This window comes from Bufo bufo, chromosome 5 (assembly GCF_905171765.1).
Source record: "Bufo bufo chromosome 5, aBufBuf1.1, whole genome shotgun sequence".
Classification (NCBI taxonomy): domain Eukaryota; kingdom Metazoa; phylum Chordata; class Amphibia; order Anura; family Bufonidae; genus Bufo; species Bufo bufo.
The window spans coordinates 216,717,050-216,732,619 of NC_053393.1; the positions used below are offsets into that span (position 1 = coordinate 216,717,050).

A 15,570-nucleotide genomic window follows, 5' to 3' on the forward strand; every position below is an offset into this window, starting at 1 on the left:
TTTGGGTTAGCTAATAAAGGTATTACTGCTTAACATCCCATTCATAAACTTTAAGTAGGAATAATAAAAGAATGATGCAACATAGAACTATAAGAACAGATGCTCCAGAATTGTTATTACATGGGGAATGCAAGTAGTTAAAAAAACAGACATATCAGGAGAGGTGACAGGTCCTCTGTAATATTGCTTGCAGGAGGTGACAGACTCCTTTTAAATGTCAGGGAATTAAATGGGTTGACCAGTTTTTTATATTGATGACCTATCCTCAGGATAGGTCATCAATATCAGACCGGTGAAGGGCCAACTCCCGACACCCCCGCCGATCAGCTGTTTGAAGAACGCGTACGAGCGCTGCCTTCTGTTCACTGTTTACCTGCTCGCCATCGCGACTGCAGCAGGGAGCAGGTGTAATTACATCTCAGCAATCCCATTCACTTCTATGGGGTGGCTTCTTACTGTTCAAGTAAATAAGACAGAGCCGTCCAATAGAAGTGAATGAGGATGGAGCAGTTTGTGATTACACCTTCTCACTGCTGTGGTAGCGAGGGCGAGCAGGTAAACAGTGGAGAGAAGGCAGCGCTCATACAAGGATAGGTCATCAATATAAAAAAGCAGACAACCAATTTAATTCCCTAACTTTTAGGAGTCTGTCACCTCCCGCAAGCAATATTAGAAGGAGTCTGTCACCTCCCGCAAGCAATATTACAGAGAACATGTCCCCTCTCCTGACGTGTCTATTTTATTAACTACTTGCATTAATAACAATTCTGGAGAATCTATTCTTATGGCTCTATGATTTGCCAACTGATCAGCGGGGGCGCCAGGAGTCGGTCCCCCGCCAATCAGATATTGATGACCTATCCTGAGGATATGTCATCAGTATAAAAACGTGGACAACCCCTTTTAAATGTATCTCTTTTTCCAAAAGATATATTTCATGCAATTAAATAATCCCATTTTTAAATTAATTCTTACTTTTCTATAATGTTTACAGTGCTGTCGTACCTGACTTTTTTGTGGGAAAGGAACCATGGAACCCATCCTATGATCGTGCTAAAATTGTTAAATGGCTTGAAACGCGACCAGCCAATAAAGCATACAGGTAAGATGTAATTTACAGTATATTCAGAAAGTCTTCAGACCCTTTCACATTTTGTTATGTTGCAGTCTTTGCTAAAATTTCAATCTGTACTTAATACCCTATAAAGAGAAAGTGAAAAGAGAAGTTTAAAATTGTTTGCAAAATTATTAAAAATGAAAAACTTTGCACGGGCATCAGTATTCAGACCCTTTGCTACAAAACTTGAAATTTAGCTCTGGGTGCCTCCCATTTCTCTAAATCATCTTTGAGATGTTTCTTCACTTTGACTTAATCAACCTGTGGTACATTCAATTGATTAGGCATGATTTGGAAAGACAGACCTCTGCCTATATAAAGGTCTCAGAGCTGACAATGCATTTCAGAGAAAACCAAACCATGAGTAGGAAGGAACTGCCTGTAGAGATGAGAGACAGGATTGTGAGGAGGCGCAGATCTGGAGAAGGGTAAAAAAATGTTTGCTGCACTGAAAGTTCCCAAGAGTACAGTGGTTTCCATAATTCCTAAATGGAAGACGTTTGCAACAACCAGGACTCTTCCTAGGGCTGGATGCCTCACCAAACTAAGTCATCACAAGGGCCTTGGTGAGAAAGGTGACCAAGAACCCAATTGTCACTCTGGGTGAGCTCAAAAGATCCTGTATGCAGATGGGAAAAATTTCCAGGAGGATGTCAACCATCACTGCAGCATTCCATCAATCCCAGCTTTATAGCAGAGTGGCCACAAAGAAGACTCTCCTCAGTAAAAGACACATGAAAGCATAGATGGAATTAGCAAAAGAGCACCTAAAGAACTCTCAGACTGTGAGAAATAAGATTTGCTAGTCTGATGAAAGACTGGAGGCTGAACTTTCTTGCTTCAATTCTAAGCGTCATGTTTGGAGGAAACCCGGCACTGCACTACAGTGAAGCATGGTGGTGGTAGCATCATGCTGTGCGGGTGTTTTTCAGTGGCTGGGCAGGGAAACTGAGCAGAGTTGAGGGAAAGCTGAATGGAGCAAAGTACAGAGATATTCTTAATGAAAATATAATCCAGAGTGCTCTAGACCTCAAACTGGACCAACGGCTTACCTTTCAAAAAGACAATAACCCTAAGTACACAGCCAAGACAATAGAGGAGTAGCTTAAGGACAACTCTGTGAAAGTCCCTAAGTGGCCCACATGGAGCCCTGACTTCAACCCAATAGAATATCTCTGGAGAGACCTGAAAATGGCTGTCCACCGACTGTGTCCACCCAACTTAACAGAATTAATGAGAATCTGCAGAGAATGACAGAAAATCCTCAAATCCAAGTGGCATCATACCCAAGAAGACTTGAGGCTATTATTGCCACCAAAATGAACATTCATTGGGTGAAACCTAATAAAATCATTTTTGCTCACTGATGACAGACCATTATCGTGTAAAAAGAATTTGACCGTGTTTAATATTTTCATCCAGTAGGTTGGTAAAATCGGGACATCCAAAACCCCAGCCCCAGACAGGGGCGTAGCTAGAAAGGACTGGGGCCCATAGCAAAAAAAATTATGGGCCCCCCCCTCCCGGATCTCCCACCCCCACATACCTCTCGGACCTCCCACCCAAACACCCCTTCAGGACCTCCCACCCCAACATCCCCACACCACACTATTAAAGGGATTCTGTCATCAGATTTAACCCCTCTAACCTAAACATATGCTCATGTCCATGTATTAACAGACCTTCCCTTGGGCACCTTAAGTAAGTGATTGACAGGTTATAAAAACCTGTTTTTTGGGCAAATAGAGCCACAGTGAGGTTTATTAAGGCCAGCTTAGGATTCATTTTATTAGTCTGGACATGAGCATATGTTTAGGTTAGAGGGGTTAAATCTGATGACAGAATCCCTTTAATTAGAAGACATCTAGATCTGTGTGTCAGAATTTTATTGGCTCATTTGTATTTATAGGTTGTAAGGATAACACCCAGGATTTTGCTTGGGATCAGAAGAATATATATAAAATAATGCAGCTGCGCCTCCCAGGCTTGAGCAGGTATATGTGTGAATATAGATTAGGGAAGATGCTGAGATCCGGCTGTACCTCACTGTGAGGTACAGCCGGATCTCAGCATCTTCCCTATTCACACATATACCTGCTCAAGCCTGGCAGGCGCAGCTGCATTATTTAATAGTGTGGTGTGGTAATGGTTAATGGCATTTTGTCGAAGACACAGCCACCTAACCCTATCTGAGGGGTCTGTATTACTGGAGTTATTTCATCTGTGTGTGTGAGCTACCGCCGGATCTCAGCATCTTCCCTGTTCACACATATACCTGCTCAAGCCTGGCAGGCGCAGCTGCATTATTTAATAGTGTGGTGTGGTAATGGTTAATGGCATTTTGTCGAAGACACAGCCACCTAATCCTATCTGAGGGGTCTGTATTACTGGAGTTATTTCATCTGTGTGTGTGAGCTACCGCCGGATCTCAGCATCTTCCCTATTCACACATATACCTGCTCAAGCCTGGCAGGCGCAGCTGCATTATTTAATAGTGTGGTGTGGTAATGGTTAATGGCATTTTGTCGAAGACACAGCCACCTAATCCTATCTGAGGGGTCTGTATTACTGGAGTTATTTCATCTGTGTGTGTGAGCTACCGCCGGATCTCAGCATCTTCCCTATTCACACATATACCTGCTCAAGCCTGGCAGGCGCAACTGCATTATTTAATAGTGTGGTGTGGTAATGGTTAATGGCATTGGCGAAGACACAGCCACCTAATCTTATCTGAGGGGTCTGTGACCCCTCAGATAGGATTAGGTGGCTGTGTCTTTGCCAATGCCATTAACCATTACCACACCACACTATTAAATAATGCAGCTGTGCCTGCCAGGCTTGAGCAGGTATATGTGTGAAATTGTGAATAGGGATTAGCAGGGAAGATGCTGAGATCCGGCTGTAGCTCACACACACAGATGAAATAACTCCAGTCTCCTCCACTTGTCCACTACACTAGTCTCCAGAGTGACTCCAGTTACAGTACTCTAGTCTCCACATCTCTCCATTGACTGACGCTGCCGCCTGCCGCTTCGGTCGGACACACAGTGCAACAGTGACAGACTCAGTCAGACTCAGTCCCACTCCCCAGCCAGCCCTCAGCCACTTGAAGTTGAACCAACCGAACTGTACCCCGTACTGCGCATGCGCCGCCCGCCAAGCCAGCCAGCCACCCACACTCCAGCAGCTCAACTCGCAGTTTCCTAGTACGTGCCGCTCCTAGTCTGCGACCCCGCCTCCTCCACTTCTAGCGAACCGCCGCCCAGACTGCCTCTCTACATCCGCCGGCTCCGAGTCCGACCGCCCCCTATCACAGCGCGACGCCCAGCCCACTGACCACATTTTTTATTTTTATCCACAGTCGGCGGCGGGCCCCCAGTGGCGTAGGGCCCCATAGCCATTGCTATGGCTGCTATGGCGATCCCTACGCCACTGCCCCCAGGAACTCCCAGACTCTGCCCGGAAACGCCCACTTATGGGCAGTGTTATCGTTAACCCTGCTCATTTTTGGCTCGGGACAGCCTGAATTTCCCCGGACTGTCTCTGAAAATTAGGGACAGTCCCTGCAAATTTAGGACAGTTGGTAACTATGTAGTGGTATGGACCTGTAATTGTAATATGCTGCTCTTGCATACGACAGCATATTATAGATATTTTCCAAGTGTTTTTAACTGATGATCTATAATCTGGATATGGACTCATTAGTCTCTGATCAGTGGTGGTTTGATACAAAGGACTCCTGCCAATCGGCAGCACTCGCAATAAAAACGCTGCCTTCTCCAGCTTTTCCTAGGCCTGTGACGACACGTTCATTGGTCACATGGGCTAGGCGCAGCTCAGCCTCGTTGAAGTGAATGGGGCTGGGCTGCGATACCAAGCACAGCCATTATACAATGTACGGCGCTGTGCTTTTAAGCAGAGAGAAGGCCGTGGCGCTACTGTGAGTTCTCAAACAGCTGATCGGCGGGAGTCCGGTCGGACTCCCATTGATCAGATACTGAAGTGAAACACACTTGGAAAACCCCTGTAAACTGATAGATCTGAATCAAGGGAATTATTGGCCACATATTTCTCTTAACAATTTTCATTTGTTTTTCAGGGAGGCCGATGCTGTGCTGAGATATTTAAAGGAGCAGTGTCAAGCAAAAAGTATTGGAGTGATTGGATTTTGCTGGGGTGGCATTGTAACCCATTATCTCATGCTAAAATATCCTGAACTAAAGGCTGGAGTGGCATTTTATGGTAAATTGTTATCCAATATATCCAAATTTATTGAAAGAAAAAATACAGTATATAGACACCATGGCCCCCATTTACCAATGTGAGTGCACCAATATTCTGTCATAAATGGCTCCAAAATGTGGAGCAGTTTGCGCAGTGTACACGTGCCGTCTCCATTATCTCTATCTGCTGCTGCTATGTCTATGACAAAGCAGCGGCGAGCAGGAAGAGAGACTGGAGACAGCACGTGCACACTGAGCGCACCGTCATCTAATGCAGCTGACCAGCGGGGGTGCCAGGTGTCGGACCCCTGCCTATCTGATATTGATGACCTATCCTGAGGATAGGTCATCAATATTAAAAGCCCAGAGAACCCCTTTAAAGGGAATCTGTTACCACATACCTTGAAATAAAAGCAGCTGACATGGGGGATGTGCGCTTGTTAGCAGATTCTAATGCTCTTTGCCCTATCTTAATTTGTGGCCCAAATCTAAAGAAATAAGCCTTTTAATTTTATGCAGATTAGTCCCTGGTGCAGCCAGGACGTTGTCAGTCAGCCAGGACGTTGTGACTGACAGGTCCAGGCAGTGTAATCGTAATCACATCTGGCCCTGAAATCTCATAGCTGTGCATGCGCCTCTGTGATCAGTACACACGCAGTACAGTACTGGAGCTCGCTGGGTGAATGGAAACTGTAAAGGGCGTGCGGCGATCACAGAGGTGCAAACGCAGCTGCAAGATTTCAGGGCCAGGCATGATTACATCTACACTGCCTGTCCCTGTTAGTGAAAGCTGTGGGGGGCAGCTGGCATAGAAAATGAGCGAAGCCTCAGATGCACTGGCAATGCCCTCTTTGCTAATTTGCATAAAATGAAAAGGCTTATTTCTCCGGATTTGGGACACATATTAAGATGGGACATAGAGCGTTATAATCTGCTGACAATCGCATGTCAACTGGATTTATTTCAAGGTATGTGGTGACAGATTCCCTTTAACTGATAAAGGGATGTGGCTTTGTGGGAAGGGGGCATGGTCACATCTTTTGCCACAATTCTGGCCTAAAATTCTGTCTCGGTTATCACTTATGAACCAGCATGAGCCACTGTGATAAAGCAGATGCATGGCACCATCTACAGACTTACAGTACTTCAAAATGAGGTTCTGCAGTGTCAGAATATTGATGACCTATACTAAATAGGACAGCAATATCACATTGAGAGTTTTTGTTAGAATGAGATTGTCATGTACTATATGATGTCTGATTTTCATTTTTTACATTAGTCATGGAATAACCCATTTAAGACAGACTTCAGAGCTCAGAATTCCCTTTTAATACATGTTTATTATTCTTATCAGGTATAGTCCGGGAAGAAGGTGATAACTATAATTTGCTTAATCCAACGCTGTTCATTTTTGCCGAGAATGATCCCATCATACCACTAGAACAGGTAAGTGTATTTGTAATATTAAAGGGGTTGTCTCACTGACAGTAAATGGCATGTATCATGTTGAAATACATGTTAATACAATGCATTTACTAATGTATAGTCATTATCCATATTGTCTCCTTTGTTGGCTTAAAGGGGGTTTCTCATCTCAGACAATGGGGGCATATCGCTAGGATATGCCTCCATTGTCTTATAGGTACGGGTCCCACCGCTGGGACCCGCACCTATATCGAGAACGTAGCCCCGAAAGTAAAGGAGGGCGCACGCTCCCATTCACTTCTATGGGAGAGGCGGGGATTAGCGCTTTGTGGTGGACGGACCCCGGGAAATCTGAGGTCCTCCAGCCACAGCGCTCCCCGCTCCATTCTCGATATAGGTGCAGGTCCCAGTGGTGGGACCCGCACCTGTGAGACAATGAGGGCATATCCTAGCGATAAGCCCCCATTGTCTAAGATGGAAAACCCCTTTTATTAATTTTTTTCAACATTATACACTGCTTGTTTCCAGGGATTATGAGCATCCTGCAATCCAGCAACAATGGCCGTGCTTGCACATTATAGGAAAAATTGCAATTAACTTTGTCTACATGATAAATGATAAGTTTTCATGATAAGTTTTCAGAATAAGCTGTCATGTGTGTATATTTCACCACTTTCCCCTCTGCTATAACAATGATCAAAAAGTTGTACCAATAAAATCTAAATGTCGCCCTGCAAAAACAAGCCCTCCATATAGCTCTGTAGACCGAAATATAAAAAAGTTATGTTATAGTTTTTTTTCCTTCAATTTAACCACACAAAGAATTTTTTTCCATTTTCCAATAACAGACATGGTAAATTGAAAGGTACCCTTAACTAGTACAACTCTCATATGTCTATATAAATTGAAAATTAAAAAAGTTATGGCTATTGGAATGTTGGCAGGAAAAAATGCAAAGCCAAAAATGGGCCCTGTACTATATGGTCTGAAAACAATGCAAACAATCAAGAACTTTCAAAAATGGACTGAGAATAAATATAAAAATGTACACCTTAAAATTGTAAGGCTCTGTTCTGTACTGAACGAACACAAATAATTTTTTTAACACTGTACACATGAATCCCTTTAAAAAAAGAATGATTTCCATATAAGTGTAAAATCGAAAAAATACAAATATTTACTATGAACCGGATGGTATTTCGCTGCAAAAATGTATTGGGGTTAAAACCAGATGGGCCTAACATGGTGGATGGATCAAACATGGGCGCTGGATTATTGCGATAAGGGACAGGAGTCTAAAAACTAGTAGCTGTCATATATGTTAGCCATATATTGTGGCAGATTAGGTGCATGGCACAATATGCAAATTATTGCTGCTGTGGCCTGCAATTCCCTGAAAATGGCCCTTATGTATGAGAATTACATAAACAGGCCACATGGGGCCAATAGTTGACCACTATATACATTTTATCTAATAATTGAAGTTACACTTACCTCTAGCCCTTCCATCCTGAAACTACATATGAAGAGTACCTTGTGACGCAGCAGGTGACCAGCAGTTGGATCCAACAAACCAATAAAAGAAGAGAAAAAAAAAAATGATCATGGCGCATTCCCAGAGTGACAAAAGAAGAAAGCATCCCCCCTTTCCCAATTGCGAACCCACTTCTCCAACCCCAACCGCTCTCCTGCACTACAGGTGGGAGACCCTTCTTCTGCCATCTGCTTTTCCTCCTTTTCCATATCATCTAATAACGATGATATGTCATCCAGGAACATCGAGCTCCTCCTCTCTCTGCATCTTGCTGACTTTTCTCGGACATGGAGACCGCAAAGGATGATTTAGAAGAAGTAAAGCCAGCAAAAGATGAGGATGGTCATCATTAAGACCTGGCCTACCTAGGGGGTGCATAAAAAAGAATGGTTTCCATATTTTACTACATACCACTTCCATAGTCAACTACATGGAAATGGAAGGACTGTAGTACCAGCAACTTGGCCAGGTGCACATTCATCTTCTGTGCTGTTGGATGAGTGCACACATACTGTTATCCTTTTGCAATCACCTCGGTAATCGATTGTTGTCAAAACAAGTGATGAGGAGAAGGTGTCCACTCTTCATCCAGCTCCCATGTGCCATCAGCTACATCATCTTCTACATCTGTTTGCGAGTAGGGTTGAGTAAATCGGGTTCGGATTGCTGTATCCGAACCCGATTCTTTTAAAAACTATGTTAAAGGGGTTCTGCAGTTTGTTTAAACTGATGATCTATCCTCTGGATAGATCATCAGCATCTGATCGGCGAGGGTCCAACACCCGGGATCCCCGCCGATCAGCTGTTTGACAAACTGCAGAACCCCTTTAAGCTGAACTCGGCTTTATTAATGAGGCACGAAGCCGAGTGTCGCTTTGTATTTTGATACAGTAATTTATGCAAATAAATGAAGTGACACATGATAGAGGGGAGACAAAGTAAGTCTCATGATATTTGCTGAAATTTAATAAAAAAAACATGCCGGTATACATTTTACAGCAATCCGAAACGATTCGCTCAACCCTATTTGTGAGTCACTTGTGTCACTCTCACCTGTCTCTTGCGCACGTCCCTGACCTCTCACAACACGTGCTTCCACAAATGCTCCCATCATTGGGAGTTGCACACCAAAAGGAGTCCACAGCAGAACCTCTAACATGTACATGGCAACTTCTTTAACCATGGTGTCATACTGACGCTATGTAACGTCACAGCTGATAGAAGGTATTTGCTATAATCAATTTAGTTCCACTGCACACATGTACAGGGCGAAATATTTAACCGTGGCCTAATACTGACGCTATGTAACGCAACAGCTAACAGAAGGCATTCGCTATAATCAATTTAGTTCCACTGTACAGGGCAAAATAAAATATCACACCGTCCTGGAATACGGACGCAATGTAACTGTAAATACTAAAATAAGGGATTAATTCTGTACGTGGGTGCACTAGAACGCGATGCACGCGGCGATTACATCTGCGTTATATACTCAGCACACTAACTGTATCACTAAAATAAGGAATTAACTCTGAATGTGGGTGCACTATAATGTGATGCAAAAGGTGATTACACTCAACCGGCAGTCTCCCGGATGTCTCCCTACAGTCTCCAAAAACTCTCCCTATGATCTCCCTGCACTCTCCCTCTCCAATATTCCTTTTTAAAACAGTTTTCAGCAACACTGTCCCTAGCTTGCCACGTCTCTCCCTATGCTTAGCTCACAGTGAAATGACGGTGACTGCGCGGGATCAGGGTTGTGACATCACAGGGGATGGCTATCTGTGAATTGGCTGGATCGGCCATTTTAGGAAAACCTGATTTGTGACCACAAAGCACGAGGAAACTCTAATGGGATATGACACCCAACCTTGTATTACCCGATGGGAAAAAGATTTAAATATCACATTCCCCCCCAACGAAGTCAAAAATGCATTATCAAACCCATCCAGGGTGTCCAGGTGTGCCAAACTACAGGAAAACAGTTATAAGTTATTAACACGATGGTACGACACACCGTATCGTCTCAGCAGCATGTTCCCAGACTGCGCTGCAGAGTGCTGGAGGTGTCGGGGTGAAGTGGGCACTCATGGTGATATTTGGTGGTCCTGTGATAAGATAAAGCCTTACTGGCAATTTGTATGTAAAACCATTTCTGACCTCAGTATGATTACCATTACGCCATCCCCGAAATTGTGCCTTTTTGGGATATAAAGTGATATTCAGTGCTCAAGGCACACTCGCACCCTTTGCAATATTCTGTTAGCGGCGGCTAGGCTATTAATTGCGGTGAATTGGAAATCTATGATCCACCCACAAAGCCACATTGGATACAGAAGTGTGATCAATTATATCGCCTTGAGCAAATAGCACACTGGGACTCCCGTACTACTCATAGATTTGAAAATATTTGGGGACCCTGGAAAAATTACAGGAAATTCTCCAACAACTAATGGCAGAGATTATAATAAGTAGATGGTTCCCAGCACTTTATATGCTTTTTGGTGTAAAAATAGATCCCCCCTCCGAATACCAGTAAAATATTAAGCGAATGGCTCTATTCTAGTTAAATCACTTTTTTACATGGTCTCTTTCCCCATGTGAATTGACTCATGTAGTGCCGTATCTGTGGCAGTACTTTACATTCAATCAAAACTTGCCTTTGGACCGCTCACTCCTGCGACTGATCTGTTCCATACCCCTCCCCCCCCTCTTACTCCTAGACTTCTCCCGACATTGTTCATAACTGTTCATGTAAGGCTAGTTTCACACTTGCGGCAGGACGGATCCGACATGCTGTTCACCATGTCGGATCCGTCCTGCGGCTGTTTCGCCGTGCCCCCGGGCCGCCGCTCCGTCCCCATTGACTATAATGGGGACGGGGGCGGAGCTCCGGCGGTGCACGGCTTAAGGCCGCCGGACTAAAATTACTGAATGTCAGGTTTTTTAGTCCGGCGGCTTTCTCCGTGCACCGCCGTGCTGCGCCGGAGCTCCGCCCCCGTCCCCATTATAGTCAATGGGGATGGAGCGGGGGCACGGCGAAACAGCCGCAGGACTGATCCGACATGGTGAACAGCATGTCGGATCCGTCCTGCCGCAAGTGTGAAAGTACCCTTACTATACTGCAATATTGTAATGTTATATACAGTGGGGGAAATAATTATTTAACCCCTCACTGATTTTGTAAGTTTGTCCAATGACAAAGAAATGAAAAGTCTCAGAACAGTATCATTTCAATGGTAGGTTTATTGTAACAGTGGCAGATAGCACATCAAAAGGAAAATCGAAAAAATAACTTTAAATAAAAGATAGCAACTGATTTGCATTTCATTGAGTGAAATAAGTATTTGAACCCCTACCAACCATTAAGAGTTCTGGCTCCCACAGAGTGGTTAGACACTTCTACTCAATTAGTCACCCTCATTAAGGACACCTGTCTTAACTAGTCACCTGTATAAAAGACACCTGTCCACAGAATCAATCAATCAAGCAGACTCCAAACTCTCCAACATGGGAAAGACCAAAGAGCTGTCCAAGGATGTCAGAGACAAAATTGTAGACCTGCACAAGGCTGGAATGGGCTACAAAACCATTAGCAAGAAGCTGGGAGAGAAGGTGACAACTGTTGGTGCGATTGTTCGAAAATGGAAGGAGCACAAAATGACCATCAATCGACCTCGCTCTGGGGCTCCACGCAAGATCTCACCTCGTGGGGTGTCAATGGTTCTGAGAAAGGTGAAAAAGCATCCTAGAACTACACGGGAGGAGTTAGTTAATGACCTCAAATTAGCAGGGACCACAGTCACCAAGAAAACCATTGGAAACACATTACACCGCAATGGATTAAAATCCTGCAGGGCTCGCAAGGTCCCCCTGCTCAGGAAGGCACATGTGCAGGCCCGTCTGAAGTTTGCCAATGAACACCTGAATGATTCAGAGAGTGACTGGGAGAAGGTGCTGTGGTCTGATGAGACCAAAATAGAGCTCTTTGGCATTAACTCAACTCGCTGTGTTTGGAGGAAGAAAAATGCTGCCTATGACCCCCAAAACACCGTCCCCACCGTCAAGCATGGGGGTGGAAACATTTTGCTTTGGGGGTGTTTTTCTGCTAAGGGCACAGGACAACTTATTCTCATAAACGGGAAAATGGACGGAGCCGTGTATCGTGAAATCCTGAGCGACAACCTCCTTCCCTCTGCCAGGAAACTGAAAATGGGTCGTGGATGGGTGTTCCAGCACGACAATGACCCAAAACATACAGCAAAGGCAACAAAGGAGTGGCTCAAGAAGAAGCACATTAAGGTCATGGAGTGGCCTAGTCAGTCTCCGGACCTTAATCCAATCGAAAACCTATGGAGGGAGCTCAAGCTCAGAGTTGCACAGAGACAGCCTCGAAACCTTAGGGATTTAGAGATGATCTGCAAAGAGGAGTGGACCAACATTCCTCCTAAAATGTGCGCAAACTTGGTCATCAATTACAAGAAACGTTTGACCTCTGTGCTTGCAAACAAGGGTTTTTCCACCAAGTATTAAGTCTTTTTTTGTTAGAGGGTTCAAATACTTATTTCACTCAATGAAATGCAAATCAGTTGCTATCTTTTATTTAAAGTTATTTTTTCGATTTTCCTTTTGATGTGCTATCTGCCACTGTTACAATAAACCTACCATTGAAATGATACTGTTCTGAGACTTTTCATTTCTTTGTCATTGGACAAACTTACAAAATCAGTGAGGGGTCAAATAATTATTTCCCCCACTGTAGCTATGTACAGATTTCTGTAATTGTATTCTGTTAATGCACTCTGATACCTTACTGTACTGATACCTAATAGCAACGCTAAGCACTTGATTGCTACAATGTATGATGTACCAACTTCTATGATTTAGTGTATTGTCCAGGATAAAAAACTATAAAAATAATTTTACAACAAAGCACGAGGAAATTCGGCTTCGTTGCAAATGGAAGATTTCCGAAACTTCGGACCAAATTCCACTTTGGATGCTTCGCTTTGCTTAACACTATTCATAAGAATAGCAGGTACTATGTGTATGGCATTCCTGGGTATGGACAGATGTAGACAATGAAAGGCCACAGCGCCCCTCCACAATGTCATAGCATGGGTTGCCAGCGCCCAGGGAAAGCCAAGTATTACGCCCCCCAACCTGTGAACATGCACCTTTTTACACATATTGTAGTACAGGTCACCTGCAGTACTATGTAGCACCACAGAAAACAGTGATAACTCAGTACAGATAGTGTAGTAGATGGGTGGGAGGCCCTAGAATTCAGAACACGCACAGTGTGACCTAAAATCTGGGGCCAGGCTGCTGCAGTGTGGGCATAATTTCCAATCTACCCCCACCCCCTCTAACCCTACCGTGAAAGAGATATTTAGATGGACATTACAATACAGCACCACATACCTCTTACATCCAGTGACGTCTCCTCTGATGTGGACTCTTTCCTCAATGTCTCTATTCAGAAATAATATATATGATACCTTCTTTCAGCTGCGTCTTGTCACTGCAGAGCTTATCACACAATACATTTTAGATTCCTCACTTTACTATCATCCTACCCCTCCTGGTTCCTCAACACTGTCATCCTGCTGCTACCCCCCAATACTCTGCTAGTTCCATACAGATACTCCCCCATAATAATATGCTCCCAAACTGTCCTTAATGGTAATAGTGTTCCCTACAGTACTACAAATAGCAACCCCATTAGTAGTAATGCCCCCTAGTGGCCTGACGCCTATGAAGCAGAAAGGAGGGGACGGGAGGCTCCCGTGGCCCTCATCGAACTGGCTGCCTAGGAAGTGACCCTGCTGCCTGGCATCCCCTGCAATTTGGTGCCCTGGGCAACTGCACCACCGCCTTCCCGCCCCCGGGAATCCTTTTCAAACAGCTGAGTGTGAGACCATCACCATCACCAATCAATATAATCTAGGAAAACCGCACGATATAAACTTGGGGCAAGTAGCCAATACAAGGATTATGTTTCCCAGGATGATAATTTGCATAAACCTTAAGCTGGCTTTTCAGCATGAACAAAGGTTCACAGACACTAGGTCTATATTCACATGGCAGATTTTGCTATTGGCTGACCGTCAAACTTCTGCCGGTTTGCATTTTGCCACTCCTCTGATCCACACAGGAAGTAGCTCCATTCCGTAGGCCTAATCCACACGTGGCTACTCACTGCCGTTTCTGTGCACCAGGAAGTGACAGTTACGGGGATTTCAAAAGAGGAACTTTTTTATGGATAAAGCCGAGGCCAATAAGCTGACCATGTTTAAGTTTTCTCTTCTCTTGCAGGTAAAATCTCTGGATGAAAAACTTAAAGAGCATTCCAAGGTTGACTATAAAGTTAAGGTCTATCCAAAGCAAACTCATGGGTTTGCCCATCGGAAGAAAGAGGACATCAACCCTGATGACAAGCCATACATTCTAGAAGCAAGGAAGGACATGCTTGATTGGCTGAAGAAATATGTAAACTAATTCACCAGACTGTTGCCAGATATATTACATTAATATAATTTTTTTAATGAGATCGTTAAAATTATAACATCAAAGAATAGTTTGTCAAATTGACAGCAATTAAACTCACCTTGCCTGCATTCGCCTTAATATCTTTTTTTTGTGATACATCTAAAAATAATGTTCATTGTGCATACAATAATATCCATAATTATAACCTATTTGTAACTTACAATCTAGAACAGACTCACTTTACTTCCGCACTTTATTCCATTAGTGCATCTATATAAGTATCCTCATTCTTTACGAGTCTTTTTACATGGGCATTTTTGTTTTTCTATATTAATTGTACTTGCTCTGATAAACTCAAACAGCAGGCTGAACCCACCTCCAACTGCTCTCCCCTGGCGAGATCTGGCCAACGGGTCTGCTCTGCAAGCCAGCCTGTTCCCAGCGTGTGCTCTCCCCCTCTAACTCTTAAAGGGCCAGTGTGCACATGTTCCAGTCTTCACCAACCAATGGCTGGCAACCTTTTGATTTTTTTTTTATGGTACTTAGATCCCTAGTTTACTATTTCCTAGAAAAGTAGTTTTTGTTGTTGTCCGCCCATGTACCGCCCTTTGCCCGTGTCCTGACTCCTCTTCTTCCTGACCTGACCAGTGCCTGATTTCCTGTATCAACTCTGTGCTGCCTGTCCTGACCTCAGTTCTGTTTCTTATATTTGCATGAACACTGCCTGCCTGACCTTGGTCTGTTGACTATGGTTTTACTTAAAGCCTTGGTGCCCTGCC

The 15,570-nt window shown here is 44.0% G+C and overlaps 1 protein-coding gene across 3 annotated transcripts in view; it reads left to right on the plus strand.

Moving 5' to 3' along the window:
• CMBL (carboxymethylenebutenolidase homolog) overlaps nucleotides 1–14,924 on the plus strand; it is a 38,395-nt gene extending 23,471 nt beyond the window's left edge. For all 3 annotated transcript variants that reach the window (XM_040434365.1, XM_040434364.1, XM_040434363.1), the window contains exons 3-6: nucleotides 995–1,102; nucleotides 5,217–5,359; nucleotides 6,695–6,786; nucleotides 14,618–14,924. In XM_040434365.1, the coding sequence (XP_040290299.1) occupies nucleotides 995–1,102; nucleotides 5,217–5,359; nucleotides 6,695–6,786; nucleotides 14,618–14,800 (526 nt within the window). In that variant the 3' untranslated portion in view covers nucleotides 14,801–14,924. The remainder of the gene's footprint in view (nucleotides 1–994; nucleotides 1,103–5,216; nucleotides 5,360–6,694; nucleotides 6,787–14,617) is intronic.
• The last annotated feature ends 646 nt before the right edge of the window (nucleotides 14,925–15,570 follow it).